The sequence below is a fragment of the Phoenix dactylifera genome, chromosome 1 (genome assembly GCF_051530095.1).
Source record: "Phoenix dactylifera cultivar Ajwa chromosome 1, Ajwa_hap1_PhDact_Kaust_v1.1, whole genome shotgun sequence".
NCBI lineage: Eukaryota > Viridiplantae > Streptophyta > Magnoliopsida > Arecales > Arecaceae > Phoenix > Phoenix dactylifera.
This window is the reverse complement of record NC_143190.1, coordinates 37395028-37416468: the sequence shown is the minus strand read 5'-3', so window position 1 is coordinate 37416468 and position 21441 is coordinate 37395028. Positions and strand designations below refer to the sequence as shown.

Genomic DNA, 21441 nt, shown 5'->3' with positions numbered 1-21441 from the left:
GAGTGCTCGCCTGCCATCCTCTAGCATGCGCTTGACGCTCTGCTCCACGGAGGAGCGCTCCCTCCTGCGGAGACGCCGACCTGTGATCGAGACCTCGAGATATCTCAAAGTTCCCTCCTGCTCCCCAATCCCTAGGATTCCGGTGATAGAAGCCTTCACACTTGGATGGATCTTCGGGCTGAAGCAAGTAACCGCCAAGTTGACCTGCTATCCAGACACCGCACGATACTCCCTCAGAATCCTCCGGACTCATAATATAACTTTAATTTTAGAGCTACAACTAAAAGAGCGCATAAAGGATTAGGCATAAGCCTGTTTCAAGATGAATATAGAAATGGAATAGCCTACACTAGAAAAATGGACATACGGTAGTTGGACCAAGCATGGCCATTCTAAATCTGTGTGCATTTTATCACCAGAAAATTTTTTTTATAAAAAATGTTTGCATAGCATAAGGCTCCATCGTAGGTCATATGCTCCAATCGAACATCTCCTAAGAGAGTAATGGGGACAGAGTGTCTAAATTTTTTTATTAATTAATACAAAAAATGATTAGAGAAGAACAAGAGAACAAAGAAAAGAATAATAGCATCCCCCGAGCAAAGAATTAACATAAAAGAGACTTTTCGCTCTAATCTTCCTTAGAAACAATTGCCCGATGCTAGATTTCTTCCCTCTCTCTCTCTCTCTTCTCTCTCTCACGCACAGAGCCAACATTTGTTAATCTGTTTTATTTAATCAAATTATTTTTAATGGGAGGTTTGGCATGTTAGAGTGCTGCTGGTGGCTAGGAATCCAATCACTTAAACTTCCTTGTCATCCTTTTTGCACTTCCGGTCGGCCATCAAATTAGCTATCTATCCGAGAAAAGTATGATAAAGACTCTATCTCTCTTACAATAGATGAAAAAAAAATCAATATCCTCTGCAGAGCATAAGTGCGTCTTTTTTTTGGATGCTATGGCATCGAGCACCGCTCCCACAATGAAAGGTAGCCATTTGTTTTGTTTTTGAAATGAATGATGTGGTAACCATTCAGAACAGCACTCTACAGTGCAAAAGCATGCTATATAAAAGATTCGAACTAAAAAAAAATCGTTATATATATATATATATATATATATATATATATATTAATATAGATTATAATATATTTTTTATCAAAAATCACAATTTCGACGCACACATCAAATTATCCTTTTTGACTTAAATGTCCTCTCATTAGACTTTGGGTTGACGGTATTAATAAATAACTATTCTAAGTGCAAATGATTTGATTATCATTTTGCATTAATATTCTTAAAAAATTATATAAAAACATAGCGCTTCTAGATACAAACTGAATGTTAAATTCTTTAAAAATATTAATATAAAAGAGTAATAATGATGCTTAAAATAATTATTTATTAATATTATCGGCCAAAAAGCTAGAAAGAGGGGATCCATATTAAAAAAAAAAAGATAATTTGAAAGGTATATAAGTAAATAATAAATTTGAAGGGTAAAAATATAAGAAATTATTTTTGCAAGGATATGTATATATGAAAAATCTAAAATGAAAACTATAAGACAGAGCCTAGCCCACTCCTGCTGCCTCCGCTTTTTACTCCACCCGTTTCTCTTTAGGAGCTAAATTTCTATTTGGCCTCCGAACCATCCCTCTATATATCCATCCTTCCCGTCCAGATTCTAGAGAAGCTCTAACCTAACTCCAGTCATGAAGGATATGAAGGTTTATGCGGTCGCCTTTCTCATTAGATTCATATATGCGGTCATGCAGATTCTCACCAAGGCTGCCTTCGATGGAGGCATGAGCACGTACGTTTATGTGTTCTATAGACAGCTGATCGGCACTCTCTCTGTGGCACCACTGGCTTTGCTACTTGAAAGGTATTGGTTGCTCCTCTCTCTTGGATTTCGAACCTTCATTATTGATTGCTACTCTGTTCTTTAGGGAAAGGGCTCCACAACTATCAGTTAAGGTCTGCCTCAAGATTTTCCTGCTTGCTTTAGTGGGGTAAGTTTTTTTTAATCAAATTTCATATTTTAGCCAAAATTAAAAAAAAATAGTTTCCTTTGGATTCATAAGTGTAGCTATATTTTTTTCAGTAAATATAAATACAGATATAATATTAAACTTATTTTAAATTTGATATTTATATTTGTTCTAAATGGATACAGATATAAATTAGATATAAAGCATATTTATATTTATTTTAAATAATAAAGATATAAGTCGAATATTATTTGGATGCGAATTAGATTTTTAAGTAAAATTTAATAATAAAAATAAATATAAACAATATAACCATAAAGAATGAAAATAAAATCTACTATCAAGTAAATAGGATTCGGGCAATGGTCTAAAACTGGTTATTAAATTTGGATGGAGACTGGTTTCTTGAGCACTGCATATTAGGATAGTGAAGTTTGTTGTTTATGTGGCTTGAAGGTCCCTTTTGCCTATTACTTGCAAATTTAGCTGGGGTTCGTATCAAATTGATGACTGTGGCATTTCTTAAGATGCATTTAACTCTTGTTGTTGGCTATTATTGAGGAAAGTTTTAAACACTACATATTGGGATGGTGAAGTTTGTGGTTCATGAAGCTTGAAGGTCTGTTTTGCCTGTTACCTGTAGGTTTAGCATATGGCTGATATCAAATGGATGACTATGGCATTTCTAAAGCTACACTCAACTTTTGTTGTAGGCTATTATTAAGAAAACAACTTAGGCTAGTAGCCAACTTGGAGAGTACTCGTTTTATCTTGAGGATAGTGCTATCTCATTGCTTGCAGGATGAGTAAATTCCACATGTAGAGAAAGATGGTGGATTGATCGTCATCTGATATTTTCCTATGAAGCTTAGCTACATTTCCTTTTTTTTGAATCTTGGGAATCAGAGACATTTCTCCACGTATGTGACATTGGTGATCCTTGCAGATAGTCTCAACAAAAACATAAAAAGAAAAGAAAAGAAAAGAAAAAGATAAGTAAAGAAAAAACTCTTGCAGATGGTGCACACTCATTGTTATTCTAGAAAAAGAAGGAAGAGCAGCACTATATGCTCCTCCTTATGACCATACTGATGATATGTACATTGCAAGATTATATAACATTAATTTTTTGTTAATCTCCTTTTCTATTTAAATTTCCATTAAAATTTCATTCAGCATTATCTCCCTTAGCCTATAATTCATATGCCTATGAGTTGATCCTCCATAGCTAGTTTGGGTATAATATACTATTTCTCTACATTAAACAAGTCTAATGTCTAAGAAGTTGTACATTTACCCAATATATAAGATTTGTAATCTTTTTCTAACTACTTTTCTTTTTTGTTCTATCTAGGTTTGTTATATTCTTAAATACATTTTCCATTGGTCTTGATTATACAACAACCACATCAGCAGCTGCAATGATAAATTCTGTTCCTGTGGTTACCTTTGTTTTCGCTGTTCTATTTAGGTATGGCTTGATCATATTATTTAAAAGTCCTATCTTTTCTTTTCTTTTCTTTTCTTTTTTTTGGGTTGAATTGGTGTCTAAAACCATAAAAACAAAATATGGGGTACCGGCCTAAATCGGGTAGTATAGGACGTACTATGCTATACCGGTTCGATACCGGTACCCAGTATAGGTGTTGTACCGTATCGTATTGATACTATGCTAGAGTGACACCGGTACAGGATCCGATACCAAGATGCCAAGCCATGCATACAAGAATATAGACATCCAATGGTGTCAGCAAACAACAAATCTCTCAACTCAGTAGGAACATCAGATGTCATAAAACAAAATTAGTATAAGTATCGCGATCAGGTCAACTTCTGATTTGTGGCAAGTGCGTTGCGTTGCTCATATTGTGATTGCAGTATGAAACGCAAGAGGTGGAGGCAACCAGGAGTGGATTGCAACCCTAAAGATAGTTAAATCTTGTGTCTTTCTCAAGCTTGCTTGCTTTTTTCTAATGGGCGACAAGCTGAAGCATGACATGTTGTTGATAAATTAAAAAAAGTACGTGACACACTTCAAGCCCATATTTAGCACGAGCACTTTATTTACCAAAAAAAACACTAGTGCACTTTTGCCACCCTACCTTCTTTCCAAGCCTATCTCGGTGGACTTTATGATGCAAGCTGATGGAATTAATTTAAACCTTTAGGTACCATTTTGTTTGCAATTTTTTTTTACTTAAACTTTTTTTAAAAAATTAATAATTAAATATATGATATCTGAAAAGGTCATTTTATGTATGTTTGGTTGACAATGAAAAAGATGACCCATTACAGAGTATCTTATATTTGGTTAAGTATCTACTTTTTTTAAAAAGTTATGTAAAATATCGATTGTACCCTTAATAAAGAGAAAAAATCTTACCTCATTATATCGAAAAGTTTAAGGATACTTTTTTAAAAAATAATATCCCTATTTCCAATCAGGGAGAATTGGACTTTTTCTTTTTCATTAAGTATGGAAATCTTATTTTCATAGAAAAGCTACTTTTCTATCTCTTTTCTTTGAAAACTCCCACCAAATATGAGGTAATTCTCTATTTTTTTTGTTGACCATACTTTTCCTCCTCCTCTTTCTGCGAACCAAACAAATTTTTAGTAATCAGATTGCGAATATTAAATTTGTTGTGTTTATCCATTTATGCTTTGTCATTCAAGCTCCATAGTAAACCATAAAAAGAAAACCTTTTTAAATTTGTGAATGATCGTAACTAATCTTCTTCGTACTCTAAACACATCATTTTTTTTATAAAAAAAATTTAACTTTTTTTTTTAAAAAAAAATTCTCAGCTCACCACTTCTATAATTGGGCTACCTTGCTTGCCCTACTCTCTGTTTCAAAATGAATTGGACGAAGTCCACTCTCTGGAGCATCCCACCGAAAGGGGGAGGACCTAGGTTCCAAACTTGAGGCCTTCTTTTCCAAAGCATTTCGATCCAGGTGTTTCCAAATTATGACTCTCCCCTCCCCCTTTTCTCTATTCTTTAATTTATTGAGAGGGAAAGGGAGGGACGCATATCCATATAATAATTACTTATATCCTAATAATTTTGGAGATGTTCCACTAAAAGATTTGAACCTAGAATCTTTGGTTGCTAGGCACTACATCAAAATGAGACAACCCCCAAGTCATTCAATTAAATTTAGCCGAGCCTAGCAGCCCATAGTATGCCCTTCTTTTCTGAACAAAAAAAAAAAAAAAACAGAGCTTGTTTATCTTTCTTGGAAGAAAAAATGTTATCCTTAGATCTTTAATCATGCGTTATCATTGTTTCATGATAGACTAGAAACCATTAAGATCAAAAGGCTTCAGGGACTTGCCAAAGTTGCTGGACTTGCACTCTGCCTAGGTGGCATCCTGACAATGGCCTTCTACAAGGGACCCCAGTTAAAATCTTTCAACCATCACCACTTCCTTGGCCTTGGAACCAGTCACACTGATGGAGCTCGCTCCCATTCTACCAAGAGATGGGCCTTGGGGACCCTCCTTATGACCATTTCCACTACGGCAATGTCTCTATGGATGGTCCTGCAGGTATGCTTCTAAGCTCTAAGCACCAGATTTCCCAATTATCCAAGTCCTCTGTTCCTGCATTTTATCATACAAATTAGATTAAGGTAGTATAATTTGCAAATAGGACTAAGAACAGGCCTAAAAAATTTGGTTCTATCCTCTGTTCTCATGAGAGAATGATTTAACTTCCACTAGGGATATGTGTTGATGGAGTACCCTGCCAAGCTTCTATTCACCACTCATCAGTGTCTGTGTAGCACCATTCAGTCATTCTTCATAGCTCTAGCTTTCGAGAGGGACTTTTCTCGGTGGAAGCTAGGCTTCAACATGAATCTCCTCTCCGTGGCTTATGGCGTAAGTATTTTTCTTTTCTTTTCTTCTAAGAATTTTTTTCGTCTGCACTCTTTGCTCCATCATAGCGTAGAATTGCCAATCCTTCCTCACAGAGACCACCTAAAGCTTTCGAAGAATATCCAAATGGAGAATTGAATTTTGCAAACTGGCTCTAGCCTAGCTATTGCACCCCTTCATTTGAAATAATGCCTTTATATGTTAACACTTTATTCGATGTTCAATGTAGAGTTAAGCTAAAAGACTTAAATTTTCTGCAACATAGCTTGTTTACAATGTATCATATCAATTTGCTGCTCATGCCTTACTCCAAGAAATAAGAAAAAAAAAATCTGAACTACTTGTTTGGTGACAAAAAATAATATAATAATGGACTGATCAAGTGATGCATGACAGGGTATCGTGGCCACTGCAGCCACATATTACTTGCAATCATGGACTATTGAGAAGAAGGGCCCTGTTTTCTGCGCTATGACCTCACCAATAACTCTAATTATCCAAATCATATGCTCCTCTTTTCTTCTTGGAGAAATGATTAATTTGGGAAGGTGTCCTTCAGCTTCATCAAATCTTCCGTCCATTTTATACTATTATGCCTGAAAGGGAACTTTACTATTGTAATATGTCGTTGCAGCATTCTAAGTGGAGTTTTCATGGTTGGAGGCCTTTACTGTGTTCTCTGGGGAAAGAGCCGAGAAGAAAAAGACAGAAAAATGCAAATAAGGGAGAATGAAGAAGCTTGCCTGGAGGAGAAAGAAGCACCAATACCAGCATAAAAATTACAAGAGTAAATATTAGTATAATTTTAGGGATCACTAACAACCTGCATCACTCATAATATTTTTCTTTATTAATATGATTTTGTAATAACATATATTATTTTTATTTGTTAGATATTGTTAGAGTGATTTTAGGGATCACATAACAACTCGTATTAGTCAGTAATATTTTTCATTATTATGTGATTCTATATCAGTTTATATTATTTTTCTTATATAGAGTTAGTACACGAGTATATACAACTCCTGAGATGTACCGAATATGATAGAACAGAGATATAAAGCTGTTTTTTTTTGTTTTTTTTTCTTTTATTGTGATCTATCGATCTCTGTTTCCGAATGAATCAATATCCGAAAATCTTCTATTTTTTGGTGGATCCGCAGATCCTCTATTTCTCCACAGATCCTTTATTTCTCTACAGATCCTCTATTTCCTAATAGAACAATATTGATATCATTAGTAGATCAATACAAAGATGAAAATTTTCGGGGGCAAGGAAAAAGGCACACCATAATGAAGTAAAGTAACATAAAATTCATATCCATCTTTAATTTTCCGAGCCTTGGCTATACTACACCTGAAACAAAAGATCAATAACTCATTTGGTTTGTGGAAAGATTTTTTTTTTGAAAAATTGATTTCTGAGAATATGATGCCTGAAAAAAATTTTGGTATGTTTAGTTGACCATGAAAAAATGGTATATTTTAGAGTATCTTATGTTCCGTTGAGTTTTTTTTTTTCCTTGAAAAGTTATATAAAATATCTATTATATTCTTAATAAAAAAAATTATTTTTAATAAATAAAAATAGCTTTTTTTTTGCCCCTCATATACTTATTTCATAAAATATAAAAAAATTATTTTTATAAAAATGCTACTTACTCATCTTTTTTTTTAAAAAAATTTCAACCAAGTAATTTTTATATTTTAAGGCTAAGTCTCTAACAAAGAACCCAGAACGACATAGGACGACTGGGTCTAAAACAGTTGGGGATTGTCATGGTTTCAAACCCCCACTCGGTCCACCCCCTCCCTTCCCCACCTCTCTCCCCTTCTCTGTTCCCAAATCCCAACCCCCCACCCCCACCTCTCTCTCCCCTTCTCTGTTCCCTACCCCGCGCCCCCGTGTTCGCCTTAATCCCATTCCCCTCCCCCTCTCGTGGGAGGTGCGAGATCGTAGGAGAACGGCGGCCACTTTAAGACGACAGCCACATCTCGATGGCCACCATGATCGCCTGCTCTGAGATGGATCCGGCATGAACAGATTTGTCGGCGACGAAGCAATGGCCGGCCGACATTGTCGGAGAAGGCGGCCGCCCTGTTCCGATCGGCTGACGGAAGGTGGAGCGGATCGGCGAGAAAGACGGGGGGCTATTAACTAGTATTAGATTATTCAATTTTTACCCCATGAAGTCGCAAAAATTACATCACCACCATCACCTTCAAAGTTGTAAAAATTACATGAGTCATCGTCTTTAGATTAGGTCCAAACTATAACGCTTGCAATTCGTACCTGAATTTTGCAAGAATATAACCAGTTGCCATGGGAAAAAAAAATCAGGACCATTCATTTTACAAAAAAAAAGTAACAAAATATTAAATAAAAATTTCTATAAAAATTTTGGTAAGCACCACAACAAAATCCAAATGATTTATTTGGACTGCATTTGTGGGCTTCATGTATGGATGCTGATGTAAAGTCGGTACCATTGTTGAAATCATCACTTGTCCTAAAGCTTAAGTTGATACGAACTCAAAATCTCTATTCTGATACCATATTGAAATCACACTTGTCCTAAAAGCTTAAGCTGATAGGATGAGGTATATTTATTTATGTATATTTTAATAACTCTTTAGCTTCTTTTTCTCGCACCGGATGGCTCCTTTCTGCCTCCCCTTTTACATCAGAAAAAAGTGAACAAAGGAGCAAGACGGCGTCCATCAACCTTTTGTCGCAATCCAATGCTTGGTCAACACAAACCCAGCAATTGTTAAGTTATCATAGGAAGTAATCACGGCAGTATTGCTATTCATTCTTAGAAGGATAATATTGCTGGAAACTTGATCATCTTCCAAACATGGCATCCCATTCTAAGAAGATAACTATGGTTGAACCAAATTCGATTACCCTTATATAATGGCTGCGATTATCTTCCTATCATAGCTGTGATTACTTTCCTGTATTATCATTATATGATTCTATATTGTCATTTTATGATTCTCCATGGTTGTTGTAATTTTCCTATATTATTGGGATTTGATTATTTGACAGCTTGTATATAAACACAGCATTTCCATGAACATGATGAGAGATTACAGGTGAAACAATTCCTCTCATAGGTTTCTTCTTCATTATTTTTGGGAAAATCACAAAGGCTTGCTCCCCTCCATAGACTCTTGAAGGATCGAAGCTTTGAGACTCGAGACGACTGCCAGTTTGCTTTGCAGTGATTCAACAAGCCTAGCTAGGACATCATGAAAGGTAATCGAAGGTGCCTCATGATTTGTTGCCTTGTGACATCTATCAGCATTATACTCCTCATTGTGACTCTTGTGATCTTATACTTCGCCATGCTCAAACCAAAGCAACCGCAAGTTGTGGAGACGCCGGTGAATATCCGAAGCATAGAATTTGGACTCTTCCCCACTCCGACGATAAAGATATCGCTAGATATAGATATCTTCATCAAGAACCCGAACTATGCAGCCTTCGAGTACGATATCACGACGACTTCCATCTACTACCGAGGTGTATTAGTTGGGCTGCCACCATTGGAGGCAGGCAGCATCGATGCCCATGCAACAAAGAATATAACCACCGTGGCGGATCTTCAGGTCGAGAAGATCATCTCCAACCGCTATTTCTTGCCGGATATTGCTTCAGGGTCCTTAAATTTGACGTCCTCGTCGAACCTGGAGGGGAAGGCGATCCTTCTCAAGATCTTTAAGTTACACGCATCGATTCATGTCTCATGTGATATAAGCGTTTTTGTTATGACGAAAACAGCAGCTCTATCTGCAATTCAAAAATTAGACTTTGATTATTCTGTGGAAATTACATTAATTCTTGTTGGCAGCAGTTACTGGATTTTGTTTCTATGCCATTTTAGCGATGGCTTTGTGTATTATAATTAAACGAAGGGAAAAAAAAGGAAAGGAATAAATGAAGGAAGGAAGAAGAAAAAGGAAAGAAAGGATGCATGGAAGCTGAAGGAAAATCAAGGAAAGAAGAAAAGGGAAAAGGGGAAGGGAAAAACAGTGAAAGAACCTGAACCACCCTGCGGAACCAAGCGATTTAATGAGCATTTAAATTTAGTTGTGCAAGTGATTTAATGTGAATTTAATATATTCAGTTGTGGAGGTCAGGACGGTATAAAAATAATTAGATGCTGACCTGATATCAAGAGAAACAAAATAGGTATGTTGCCGAACCACATCTAACTTTTGGGATTATGTAAGCTTTAAATTCTTGACCTTTATAAAACCATGGAATTTTGTTTCAAAGGCGAACCCTTATGAACCACTCAAGCATCAAAATTTTGAGACTAAAGGTCTTCGAAATTTGCATTTGACATGCTCTAAGAAGCCTATGAACATGATGAACGCCAAATCTAGAAGAGGCCTCAAGCTCTGCTGCTTTCCAGCTTGCGTCGTTGTAGGCCTGCTCCTCGTTGTTGCTCTTGTGATCTTATGGTTCACCATCTTCATGCCAAAGGATCCCCAAGTTGAGGTGAAGCCAGCTGATCTCCAGCACTTAGATTTGGGAGTCTTTCCGTCTCTTACACTAAACCTAACACTAGGTTTAGATGTTGGCATCAAGAACTCCAACTATGAAGACTTTATGTACCATAACACAACAACTTCAATATATTACCGGGAGGTGTTTGTCGGGCAGGCACCGATCGAGGCAGGAAGAATCGATGCACGTTCAACAACGAACATAAGCACTGTGGCGGAGCTTCAAGCGCTGAAGTTGATCTCCAACAAGTGTTTCTCTCAAGATATCTTATCAGGTTCCTTGAATTTTACAGCATTATTGAGCATAGAGGGGAAAGTGGTCTTCCTTAAGATCTTCAAGAAACATGGGTCAATTCATATATCATGTGATATGAGCATTTTTCTTCAGACTAGCACTAGCGAATCTAATTGCAGATCAAAAATTAAAATTTGATATTGTTTTTCTTTTTGAAAGGACAACAAAAATGATGTCATGTTTTGATAAAAAAGATCAGCAGTAACTTGCTTGAATTTATGTGATCCTTTTGATGTGAACTTAATATTAGTGTTGATCAGTTGGAATGAAGCAGATTGCACTGTCTTTTGTTGCACCCTTTTCTTACCAAGTGGCCTGTTTTTTTTTTTCCCCTTTTTTTTCTTTCTGAGGATTTTGGAGCAACACACCAAGCATGTCGCTGTGGAAAAAAAAAACTCCGTCCTTGCGAGGGTGATGAACAAAAATACTTGAATTACAGGTTCAGGTACATGGCCCCATCTCACCTGATCCAGATGATTTTGTAACTGGACTCTAATATGATCTATACCTGATCCATTACTTAGGCCAAGAAATCCAAATATCAGAGACCAAGAACAATTGGAAACGAATCATATTGCGGACCAGGTCTTATGAAAATTCTGCAGATGTGACGAGTCTGAAGAATTTGATACATTATGTAGGTCTTTCCTACTTATGACTGGGAAAATACATGAAGCGTACTATAATCTATCCTCAGGTACTTTAGGCGAGCAGTTTTGTTGATTTTAGTTCTCTCTCGATTAAATATTGGACCATCGGGTTTACCGACCCTGGAATTTTAACTTGCTTTTGAAGGCAGGAGACATGGTTTAATGATTCACACAAGGATCATTCATTCTTACCAAGAGAACGTAAGTATGATTAATGGGTGATTTCTTATGGTGCTCGTAACTACTACAATAAGGTGAAATCAAAGTTCCCCATTTTAATACCGGACTCCATACTAGTGTCACATTTGCATAGTATCGGCGTGCTACGGTACGAAATTTTTTGGTATACTTACATTCTGTACCATTCGGTTTAGACCGATACTGCATACCATGGGTAAAATAGAGGACAACTTTGAAACTATGTCTTGCTCAGCCCACATTATACCTCTAGGGCTCGATATTGGAAGTGGGCTTTATATATGAATCCATGAAAAATAATGCCAATTCTCAATGTGACTATTTTCATTTTTTTATAAAAGAAAATCGTGAGACCTTCCAATACTTTTTAGAAAAGAGGCTGTTTCATGCCATGGGGCCTTAACGCAACCAGGGGCGGCTCAATACATTCTGGGGCCTAAGGCGAATCCAATGAACGAGGCCTTTTTTTTTAATAATTTTTTTAATAAATATAAAATACTTAAAAAAATATATAAAAATAGATAGCTATCAAGTACACTATTTTAACAAAAATACATGAACCTAACAAAGATAGACAAGAAGCCTTTTTAAATTAATATAATTCTTGAATGGAAGCACGTAAAAGTAATTATACTAAATGAAGGGCCATGAAACTGATTAAATAACTGAGATAATGCTTGGCAATACTGTTTACCATGTCAAGCAAGAGCCAAATAGGAAAAGGTCATCCTATGGCACTTCATGGTCAAGGTAAAGAAAATAATTTTTTCATAAAGAAACCTCTCTATAAGAGAAAGCAGGGTCATTATGGGAAATTCACCCCATCCCACCATCTCCCCTTCAAGTAAGTACCCAAGCGGCAACTGCAACATCCCAGCACAACAGCCATTAAACCCCCTCCCTCCTTTTCTCTCTCTACCACCCAAGAGGGGAGAAGAAACCGAGAGGAGAAAACTAAAAGAATCTCCACCCTCGAAGAAGTCCATCTCCAATCCCCCTATCTTTCTTCCGGATGGCCCAGCTGGATCAGGAGTAATGTGAGGGAAGGAAAACCAAGACCAAAACCAAAAAAGAGAAGCGATGAAAGATAAGAGTGGCTTCAGGCGTCTATCAAGCCAACCAAATCCCTCCTCTCTCTCTCTCTCTCTCTCGCTCTCCCCACCCAAAACAAAACTACCGTCCCCAACATCCCAAATTGCCCCTTTGCAGGCCAGAAAACTCTCCACCTCCTTTCCATCAAGGGAGAAGACTCGTAGCCAGCCCCAGATCGGGGCCTTTGCTTCCTTTTGGTCAGCCTCCCGGAGGCCTTCCATTGGCCCGGGGCCTTAGGCGACCGCCTCAGTCGCCTAGGGCTCGGGCCGGCCTTGAACGCAACATTCGGTACCGTGTTCAAGGTGTGATTGTGGCATCCATTTCTTGCCAGATATTGCTTTAGGGTCCTTGAATTTGACGTCGTCGAATCTGAAGGGGGACGATCCTTCTCAAGATCTTTAAGTTGCAAGCATCAACTCATGTCTCATGCAGTGTAAATGTTTTTGTTATGACGAGAAACTGCCGCAGCTCTATCTGCAATTCAAAAATTAGACTTTGATTATTTTGTTTTGTTTATTTTTGTTGAAATTATATTCTTGTTGGGCAGTAGTTAGTTAATTTTTGATAGAAAAAATATGCTTAGATTTTGTTTCTGCATCATTTTAGCGATGGCTTCGTGTCCTTGTTCAATTGGAATTGTAATTATTATATTATAATTCACTGAAGGGAAAAATAGAAAAAAATAAATGAAGAAAAGAAGAAAAAAAAGAAAGAAGGAAAGAAAGGAAAAAGCAAAATAAAGGAAAGAAGAAATGAAAGAAAGAAAAGTTCAAGGGGAAAGGTTAAGAGACGTGAAGCACTCCGCGGAACTGAGCGATTGAAAGAGCATTTAATGAAAATTTAAATTCAGTTGTGGTTTCTTTTAATATATATATATATATATATATATATATATATATATATATATAGAGAGAGAGAGAGAGAGAGAGAGAGAGAGAGAGAGAGAGAATAAGTGCATAAAAAATTAAATTTGTTCACGTACTTATCCTCCTAAATATTAAATTTTGCATAATTATCCTTCTAAAATTGATATCTACATGTATATCCTTATAAAATACTTGTTTTGTGTGTATACCCTTTTTTTCCTTTTTTTTCTTCCACATATATATATATATATATATATATATATATATATATATATATATATATATATATATATATATATATATATATATATATGTCCACACTATTTAACGCCGTCAAAAAATTAGCGATTTAAAATTAAAAATAATTGAAATATCCTTATATAATGGGTAGATATGCAAAAAGAAACATTTATAAGGGTATACATGTAAATAACATTTTGCGAGGGTATCATGCAATTTCACATATTTCGGGTTTACATGCAAAAAATTTTATATATTTATTAGAGCAATAGACAAGGAAAGAGTATAATAGCTTGTTCAAAGATCGTGTGACTAGATGATGACGGAGTCTCATCCTCCTCTCTATATAAACCAAGCGGGAAACCTTAGATATAAAACTTTTTACCTCGCTCTCACCTCGTTGCTCATCTCAGATTTTTGCCATTCCTTTTAAAACTCTGCCTACTTAAACATCGGATGGTTCCTCACTAAGCACATTTTGGCAACCCTTAATTGCTTCTTTTTACTTGAAAGGTAATTCTGAACATATAGAGCCCATATGCTTTAATCCAGGTGGTAAGATATCGGGGAAAAAACGAAGGGATCGGAACTTTAACGTCAGACTTCGGGTTGCAAAGAGGCCTACAAATACCTCAGACCGCTACAACCAATCTTTCAGAGCTCAACCTGAACCCTAATTAACATCTTGGATCCCTATACCGTCGAACCAATCAGCAGTTGCCACTTTAGTACACAAAAACTGATGGTTGAATCGGATACGGAGATTGGATTAGATACAGACAGGGAATAGGGTAGGTTTTTTTTTTGCTACAACTCTAGTATGAATACATCTAAAAAGTTAAAAAGTAACAAGTCACAGAACACTTTGAGAAGCTCCCTCTCACCAGTCCAGAGAACTCCCTCAGAATAATTGGCTACAAAAGAAGCCACCGAGTCCGCAGCTCTATTATCTTCTTTATAAACTTATTTAGCCCAAAAGGCAATGTCTCTGTTTGCCATGCCCCAGATATTTCAGAGCAAAGAATAATGGCCACCTATATCACTAGTGCACCTCGAATCCAGTCGAGTCACCTTTGTGCAGAATTGCGTTAGCCAGCAATATATACCGAGCATGACACAGACCAGCACAAGCTGCCCTCAGCTCCGCTCCAATGACAGAAACACCAAAAATTGGAAACCCACCGGCTGCAACCATCCTAAACTTCAGATCTAGAGTTCGGATCTCTGATCATAAAATCAACCCCACCCTTCTACCACCGTCCAAAACATATCAATGGAAGCTGACTTAGAAAACTTGGGGCGGGGGCATTGCTCTTTCAAAGCCTTCAAACCCGACGGTACCAAAAGTTCCGAAGTCACCGAGGGCCCAACCATAAGAGTCGTAACGTCCAAAAGAAATGAGCGAAACGCGCTGCAGCACCAAAACAGACGGATCCCTCAAAGAATGGCCACCTGGGAAACTCCATCCTCCCATTTCCTACCCCTCTCTATTTTGTTTTCATCTCCACAAACTTACTCCCAGCATCAAAAATTCCTTCTCCAAAACAAAGCATTTAAACATCCTTTTTCACCCACCTTGCAAGCGTCCTGCGAGTCCGAATGCCCTTCCCATCCATCAACCTGGTTTCTTCTTCATCAGTCCTGGGAAAGTCTCAAAGGCTTGCCCAGCTTTGAGACTCGAGGCAACTGCCAGCTTGCTTTGCAGTGATTCAAAAGGCCTGAGAGATCATGAGGAGCACTCGAAGGTGCCTCATGATCTGTTGCCTCGTGGCGGCTGTCATCATTATTCTCCTCGTTGTGACTTTTGTGATCTTATACTTCACCATGTTCAAACCAAAGCAACCAGAAGTTGTGGCGAAGCCGGTGTATCTCAGAAACATGGAATTCGGACTCCTCCCCGTTCTGACACTAAACGTATCGCTAGGTTTAGATGTCTTCGTCAAGAACCGGAACCGTGCAGGCTTCAAGTATGATAACACGACGACTTCCATCTACTACCGAGGGGTGTTGGTTGGGGTGGCATCAATCGAGGCAGGCACCATCGATGCCCGAGCAACAGATGTTATACCCACAGTGGCGGATCTTCAGGCCGGGAAGATCATCTTGAACCCCTCTTTCTTGCCAGATGTTGTTTCAGGATCCTTAAATTTTACGTCCTCGTCGAACCTGGAGGGGGACGTGATCCTTCTCGACATCTTCAAGTTGCACGCATCGACTCGGGTCTCATGCGATATTAGCGTTTTTCTTATGACGAGTAGCATCAGCTCTACCTGCCATTCGAAAGTTAAAATTTGATTATTTTGTTCTCTTTATTTTATTGAAATTACATTCTTGTTGGCAGTAGTTGTTACTTTTTGATCGAATAAAACGCACCTGGATTTTGTTTCCATGTCATTTTAGCGTTGGCTTTGTGTCAGTGTTTAGTTAGAATAGTAATGAAAGGTAAAAAAAAAATAATCCAAAAGAAATAAATAAACCAAAGAATTAGGTTGAATTCGGATCAGATGCTAGTATATCTATATCTATATTTGTTTTGTTTGACAAATACAGATATAGATAAAACGGATATGGATACAAATCGGATATCAACAATATAAATGTAAATATGGCTATAAATTAGATAATTAAACTTTATGACACAGAATCAAAGATATTTCTAAATGGATGATAAATCAAATTAATAGTATATTAATGTGGTTATTTATTTTTTAAAAAAATACATGAGCGTCATATAAAATTAAATAGAGTTGCAACTAAAATTGGATATTCGGATATGGATTAGATATTGTCTATCTATATCTATATCTATTTTTTTTTATGAATATAGATATAGATATGGATATTAGTTGGATACTCAAATTTCTATTCATATTCGCATAGATTCGGATACCAAAACGAATTCGAACAGATATTATCCGATCCACTTTTATTCTCTAGAAAAGAAGGAAAGAAAAAAAAAAGAAAGCTATTGAAAAATAAGGGAAAGAAGGGAAAAAAAAAGGGAAAGGGGAAAGGGAAAACAACGAGGAACCTGAACCACCCCACGGAACGAAGCGATTTAATGAGCATTTAAATTCAGTTGTGCAAGTGATTTAATGCGAATTTAATATATTCAGCTGTGGTTTCTGTATGAGGTCAGGACGGTATAAAAATTAGATACTGGCCTGATATCAAGAGAATCAAAATAGGTATGTTCCTTAACCACATTTAATATTTGGGATTATGTAAGCTTTAAATTCTTGATCTTTTTATAAAACCATGGAATTTTGTTTCAAAGGCGAACCCTTATGAGCCACTTAAGCATCAAAAGTTTGAGGCCGAAGCTCTTCATGATTTGCATTTGAAATGCTCTAACAGGCCTATGACCCTGATGAACGCCAAATCTAGAAGAGGCCTCAAGCTCTGCTGCTTACCAGCTTGCATTGTTATAGGTGTTGGAATTTTTAATTTAGAAGAAATTTAAATTTAAAAAAAAATAAAACCAACCTCACCCCCAAAATTTTTGTTAGTTCAATTGCTTTAAACTACTTTCTTTTTTAATCTCGCCAGATATATGAAAGTAAGTTCTTGTACTTAACTAGAAATCTCATCCTATGAAGCCCAAGTTAGACTTTGGGGGAAGTAGGCTGGTAAACACACACGTGCGAGCTCGGCATAGTGCAGTCAGCCATGCTATGCGCCTTGTATAACACAAATATTTTTGCCAGTGGTGAGCAGGGTCGACCCAACTCTTAGACGACTTAAACGGTCGCTTAAGGCCCCGGCCTAAAAAAGGCCCACCGCAGAAAAAGCTTCAAAAATAAAAAAGAAAGAAAAAAAGCCCTCATGTGAGTTCGCCTTAGACTGGCCCACTGCAGAAAAGGCCTCAAAGATAAAACAGCCTTAAGCCTCCAAATATATTGAGCCGCTCCTAGTGGTGAGGGCCAAGAGAAATACTAGTGCGAGGTTTTCCTCGTCAAAGCATAAATGCTCATAGGACTTCTTTTTGAGGAACATTCTTACTGAAATTTCTTGTCTTGGAAAGCTACAACTAGATGGACCCCAATATTGCTAAAAAGCTAATATAAGGTGAAAAATTTGCCTCATTTTCTGAATGGTGTTTGAGAAGTCTTTTGGTGTGATGGAGAGAGAGCCTACAATTCTCTGTTTCTTCTTTCCACATTTCAACTCTACTCTCTGTTGATATGTTGTGACACCTTTTTTGAAACCATAGCATTGGCAGAAGCCATCAGTATGCTAGCTCCAGAGGATGAACTCCATTTACGTATTTTGCCGGTGGGGTAGCTCATTTAAAACCGTTAAGAAATATCCAACATCTTAAGAAGCATAACAAGACGGGAAAGTGTAAATCTCAACTTCGAATGGATGCGTTTGTTTGTGTTGTGCTTAACTGTGCATTGATGGTGGCTGGAAATTAGTCCAGGCCTTGCGTTCAAAGATCCAGCGGAGATCACTAATCTACTCATACCTTGTTGAGGGATTCAATCTGCTCCACTTGAAAAGAGGTTGCCTCTCGCTTTCTGGAAGCCCCCACCATTTAGTTTTCTCAAGATAAACTTTGACAACAGTGTCTTGGATGGTGCAGACAGAGGAGGAGTGGGCTTTGAATGAGAGACCATGAGTCTAGGTTCATTGCAGTAGCCAGATGACGCACCTTCGAGGAGTTGGTTATCAGAATAGAGCTGAGAGCCGCCTAGGAGGGCTCACCCTAGGCCTGCGTTGGGCACAGGTAACATTTACTTGGAGGGCGACTCAACCACAGTGATTGACTGGATACATGAAAGTCATAGCAATGAAGGGCTACACCCGTTGCTTCACGACATACGTGGGATCTCGAGAGAGCTTGTTGCATTCAGAGTCGCGCGCATTTTTCGGAAGACGAACATGACAGCCGACTAGGTTGTATCCCATGCTGCGCACCGTTCAGGAGGTTTCCTCTAGGAGAGTATTGAGATGGTCCTGCCTACTCTATGTTAAATACTCACTTCAGATTGCTCGGGGTGCACTCATGCTCGACTAGCGTAAGGCGCCGATTAAAAAAAAAAAAAAAAAGAGCTATCATTTTTTCAAGCTTAGCACCATGTTTTCTTGAGAAGTTCATTTTGTTGTTTTTCGGCTCAGTATTGCTTCTTTCTTCCCGTTATAATGCTCTAACTCTGTATCTCTACTACCCCCCTCTCTTGTATCACTCTGCCAAAACTCTTGTAAATTCTCGTGGTCTTTGATCTTTAATAAAAGCCGGGTGGCTGCTCTTCCAGCTTCCCTTATCATCAAAAAACAAAAAGGAAAAAAAGAAAAAGAAAAAACAAGAGATTGGAAAGTTCATAAGTTCTATCCGTGAGTGAGGGAGAGAGGGAATCGAAAATTTTAAGCATATGAAAGGCAGCATATATTTTGGTCATTTTTCAAAATTGCCATGAATGAGCCGAAAATGTCTTGCACAGCCCACGTTACACCTCTAGGACTCAATGGAAGCAAGCTTTTTACATAAATCCATGAACGATAACAGCTAACTCGGGTTATCCGGGGGCACAAGGTGGCCCATATTTTGAGTGTTGCATGCCAAGCCTCAATCTGGCTATTTTCATTTACATTTCTTCAGAGAAAATCGTAAAACCATCCAAAAATTTGGAGAGCAGTCTATTTCATGCCATCCGGGCCTTAGCACAACATTCGCTGCTGCATTCAAGGTGTGCTTTTTTTTTTTCCTTTTTTTTTTTTGGCTGAAAACAGGTGCTTTATACAGTTCGAGTATGGATATACCTAATAAAATCAGAAAACAGTAAAGTTTGGAGTACTCTCAGTAACTCCTCCTCTTCAGCTCATAAGGTACCTCCGGAGTCCATGTCGTGCTTGCGTCCGACGCTTCACAACCACCTATTGGGCTGAAAATAGGAAATCTGATCCAAACACCAACACAAGGCCATCTTAATCTTCAATATAAAAAATGATAAACATTCGAACCCGACTACCTAAGTCTAGCCTAGTGACTTGTGATATGTGACGGGTGATCAGGTCGTGAGCTGGCCCATCCCAACTCAGTATGAACAGCTGGTTTTATGACACCGCTATCCTGATTTACAAGACATGAATATTCTCAAGGCTGGAAGCAAAGGATTACTTCCAGGGAGCAATGCCGCAGAATAGATGCAAAAGTCCTTGAAAGACAATGCTTTACTCCAGGTGCTAAGATATCGGGGACAAAAAAGAAGGGATAGGAATTTTAACATCAGACTTCGGGTTGCAAGTAGGCCTACAAATACCTCAGACCACTACAACCTTCCTTGCATACTTCAACCCGAGCCTTAGTTTATCTTAATCCCATTTTCCCACGACAGTCCACTCGGATCTTCCCTCATGGCAAACTTCCATGGTTCGGTGCTTCTGTGTTTCGTTCTCCTTGCATCAATGGCTGCCGCAGCACAGTTCAAGGTGGGAGGCTCCAAAGGGTGGGCTGTGCCATCCCCCAGTGCAATGTCACTCAACCAATGGGCCGAAAAAACCCGGTTTCAAATTGGTGACTCTCTACGTAAGTCGTCAATAAACCAATCCGTCTCAGCTCTTATTCAATTAGAAGACGGTTAAAATCTGTAGCTCAAGTTGACACTGGATATTTGTTAATGCTGCAGTTTTTGCTTACCTACCCGACCAGGACTCGGTACTTCTAGTGGATGCGAATGCGTACAATAGTTGTGACACATCAACATTCATTGATCGGTTCGATGATGGAAACACGGTGTTTACGTTCACCCAATCAGGTCCCTTCTACTTCATCAGTGGAAACAAAGAGAACTGCCAAAAGAACGAGAAGTTGGCGGTTGTGGTCATGGCAAGCCGTGGCAATGGAACAAGCCTGGCACCTTCTCCTTCACCGGTTTCTTCTCCATCACCTCCTGCACCTGCTTCGGGTGTGGTAGAGATTGTACCATTATCAGCTCCCGCCGGCGGGGAGTCCACACCTACTCCCCCTTCAAATGGGGCTTCCGTAAAGGTTGTGGACTTCATGGGCACACTTGGTGCTCTCCTCGTGATATTGTACAATGTTCTTTAAGTGTCTTTTGTTGAGAATTAATGTTTCTGAGATTTATTCATTTGGTTGGAGTGAGATTGTTTTGCTGAGAGTGAAGGTATGTGAAATTTATTTACTTGGCTTGGGTGAGAAATTGTATGACTCATCAATAAGCTCAGCTTGGTTAAATGACAGATTATTTTATTTATTTTTAAATTTCGGTAGCTTGGCTTCAATACTAGCCTTCACGGTTGTAACACAAGCTGCAGGCATCATTTGGTAGCTTGTTTTCAGTTTTCATTCTCAAAGTCCAAAAAGAAGATGGAACTAGACTAAACTAATATATGTTGTGAAACCTTTAAAGTTAAAACATTAAGAGCAAAGATTTATGACTTTGAAACAATAAAAATAAAAGTAAGGATTGGTAGTTCAACCTGCAGTATTTCACTAGCTAGCCGAGAAAGTCGAACAAAAAAAAAAGCAACGACAGTATCAAAACAGTCCACTGACGAACAGGTAAATTGTGACAAGCACCTATGCTCAAGCCTTGTCTCGCTTGGTTTTATTTTTTCCTATTTTCCATTTTGAATGTTCTCTCTAGGGGCGTTAACTAACTGATGAATAATTCCCGAGTCACAAGGTCCACCGATGGCAGCTGAAAGAACACAGGAGTATTGCCCCTGATGCAAGGAAC

General features: G+C 38.0%; 5 protein-coding genes across 7 annotated transcripts; all 5 read left to right on the top strand.

Moving 5' to 3' along the window:
- Positions 1 to 1575: 1575 nt before the first annotated feature.
- Positions 1576 to 7646, top strand: LOC103716813 (WAT1-related protein At5g64700-like). Of its 3 annotated transcripts, XM_008804983.6 has the most exons (7): positions 1576 to 1889; positions 1954 to 2016; positions 3350 to 3466; positions 5297 to 5549; positions 5724 to 5882; positions 6276 to 6427; positions 6514 to 7645. In XM_008804983.6, the coding sequence occupies exons 1-7, from the start codon at positions 1717 to 1719 to the stop codon at positions 6653 to 6655; spliced, it is 1059 nt and encodes a 352-aa protein (XP_008803205.4). In that variant the 5' UTR covers positions 1576 to 1716; the 3' UTR covers positions 6656 to 7645. The 3 variants fall into 3 exon arrangements, with proteins under 3 accessions (XP_008803205.4, XP_088580078.2, XP_088580081.2); XM_088723952.2 differs by lacking the exon at positions 3350 to 3466 and having other exon boundaries at positions 6514 to 7646; XM_088723955.2 differs by lacking the exons at positions 1954 to 2016; positions 3350 to 3466 and having other exon boundaries at positions 1577 to 1889.
- A 1488-nt stretch (positions 7647 to 9134) lies between these two features.
- LOC148715221 (late embryogenesis abundant protein At1g64065-like) lies at positions 9135 to 9794 on the top strand. The gene has a single exon (XM_089930828.1). The coding sequence runs from the start codon at positions 9135 to 9137 to the stop codon at positions 9792 to 9794; it is 660 nt and encodes a 219-aa protein (XP_089786954.1).
- A 460-nt stretch (positions 9795 to 10254) lies between these two features.
- Positions 10255 to 10830, top strand: LOC149768613 (late embryogenesis abundant protein At1g64065-like). The gene has a single exon (XM_089930811.1). The coding sequence runs from the start codon at positions 10255 to 10257 to the stop codon at positions 10828 to 10830; it is 576 nt and encodes a 191-aa protein (XP_089786937.1).
- A 4636-nt stretch (positions 10831 to 15466) lies between these two features.
- LOC149768612 (uncharacterized) lies at positions 15467 to 16033 on the top strand. Its single transcript, XM_089930775.1, has one exon. It carries the CDS (start codon positions 15467 to 15469, stop codon positions 16031 to 16033), a length of 567 nt encoding a protein of 188 aa, XP_089786901.1.
- Positions 16034 to 19819: 3786 nt separating this feature from the next.
- LOC103716812 (early nodulin-like protein 9) lies at positions 19820 to 20994 on the top strand. Its single transcript, XM_008804982.5, has 2 exons — positions 19820 to 20267; positions 20368 to 20994. The coding sequence occupies exons 1-2, from the start codon at positions 20096 to 20098 to the stop codon at positions 20787 to 20789; spliced, it is 594 nt and encodes a 197-aa protein (XP_008803204.3). The 5' UTR covers positions 19820 to 20095; the 3' UTR covers positions 20790 to 20994.
- The last annotated feature ends 447 nt before the right edge of the window (positions 20995 to 21441 follow it).